The sequence below is a fragment of the Cystoisospora suis genome (assembly GCF_002600585.1).
Source record: "Cystoisospora suis strain Wien I chromosome Unknown contig_9212, whole genome shotgun sequence".
Lineage (NCBI taxonomy): Eukaryota > Apicomplexa > Conoidasida > Eucoccidiorida > Sarcocystidae > Cystoisospora > Cystoisospora suis.
In genome coordinates, this window is record NW_027161990.1 from 1 (window position 1) to 1,786 (window position 1,786).

The 1,786-nt window shown below is 41.1% G+C and overlaps 1 protein-coding gene across 1 annotated transcript in view; it reads left to right on the top strand.

Annotated features, from left to right (window-relative positions):
• Positions 1-953: 953 nt before the first annotated feature.
• CSUI_011000 (transmembrane) overlaps positions 954-1,786 on the top strand; it is a gene marked incomplete at its 3' end in the record, with an annotated part of 2,013 nt that continues 1,180 nt past the window's right edge. Inside the window, exon 1 of the mRNA XM_068071101.1 lies at positions 954-1,199. Within this exon, the coding sequence (XP_067916923.1) occupies positions 960-1,199 (240 nt within the window). The remainder of the gene's footprint in view (positions 1,200-1,786) is intronic.

Consider the following 1,786-nt stretch of genomic DNA (forward strand, 5'->3'; position numbering starts at 1 on the left):
AGCTATCTAGTCATCTACATAGATGTATCGAGGTCTATCTGTCTATCGGGTTATTTGCTTGGCTTTATTCTTTCCATCTATACCTACGTATCTCAAATCTACCTTTCTATATCTTCATCTAGCTGTGTATCTNNTTTCTACCTTTCTATATCTTCATCTAGCTGTGTATCTTTTTGCCTATCCTGTCTTCTTGTTTCGATCTATCTCTTTGCATATCCATCTACCTATCTATCCAGTCTGTTTATCTGTCTCTGTCTCTCTACCTCTACATATGTGTTTATGTGCTTCTTTACCTGTCTATCTATCTGTCTTCAACCTATCTCTCTCACCTGTCTATGAATGTATGTATCTTCTTGTCTGTCTATCCATTTATCCCTTTCTCGATGTCTCTTGATGCGTCGGTCTCTTTCTCCGCATGTTTTCCTTCTCAACGTGGGGCTTAGCAGGCTGTCTGTCTGCACGAGGTGTGATGGGAAGGCATGGTGTCTACTTAGCCCATTCAGAAGCAGTTGCTTCGTGTCACGTGGGTAGAGAAAGTTCTTCCTCACCCCCTTCGTCTTCTCTCTCTACCTCGTCTTTTTCTCTTTTGATCTTTCGCTTTCATTCACGAACCTTTCGTCCTTGGATAGATGTACCTATTCTGACTCATCCATATATATATAGAGAGAGATAGATAGATAGATAAAGATAGGTAGAATAAAGATAGCCCGATGGGTGGATAGGAGGAGAGAGTGTGGTTTGAGCTTTCGACGTTGCTTGATCAGGCAGGAGAGGGCGGCTAAGGGACATCTCTTTGATAGGCCTATGTCGACACACGCACACATTGTTCACACATGCCTATACATGTATCTGTAGACAGATAAGTAGATAGAAAGATGACTAAGAATCTTACCTTGCTTTCTCATAGTTCCCCTCATTATCTTTTTCTTGTTGTCTATTTGTGTGGTCGACAGTACTGGATGAAGTTTGCTCCTTGGCTGGATAATATGAAGCGTCTGGACGATGCAAGGAAGAAAGAGAAGAAGCATCTTGAAGAGAATAGACAGAAATGCAAGAGATTAGGAATCGAGCAGTCGGAGGTCGAGAGAAGAGCTTTAGCGAGGATAGAAGAAGAAGATCTCATTCTTCAAGATGAACCCGTGCAAGAAGAAAGAAGAAAAAGGTCGCGGATCATCATGAAGTATTACAAAGGACTGCAAGTAAATCTCTACCCTAGCACATTCATCTATATGTCTCTCTTTCTCCCTTGCTTTCTTCGGGCTATCTCTCGCACTTTCTTTCTCTCTTTCTCCTTCGCCTTCTTGGGGTGTCTCTCTCTCTTTCTCTCTTTGATAGGATTCGCTACTTCTCTCTGTGTGGCAAGTAGAAAGGTTTCTTGCTGTACGTAAGAGCCTCTTGACTTCAATCATCGCGGGAAAGAAGGCTTTCTTCTTATTCAATTCTAAAGAGCTCGCATAGATAGAAACTTGGACACCTCTCTCTCCTTAGACTGCCTCTTGCTTCTCTCCTTACAGATAGACATGTACCTCAAACTAAATACATCATCTACCTGTACAGAAGGAGACTCAAAAAGAAAGAAAGAGATGTAGATAGATTAAAGACAGGCAGGTCAAAGATATATAGATATAGATAGATAGATAGATTAAAGATAGATAGATGTATGGGATCGTGTAGATATGGGTCTGCCCATATTTTTGCTTTTTCTTTTCAGTGACTTTAAGAACTTCTGCGCATGACAGCTACAGTCTCCACGGGTGGTTCTTCTTTTTTTTTTTCTTTTTCTTCT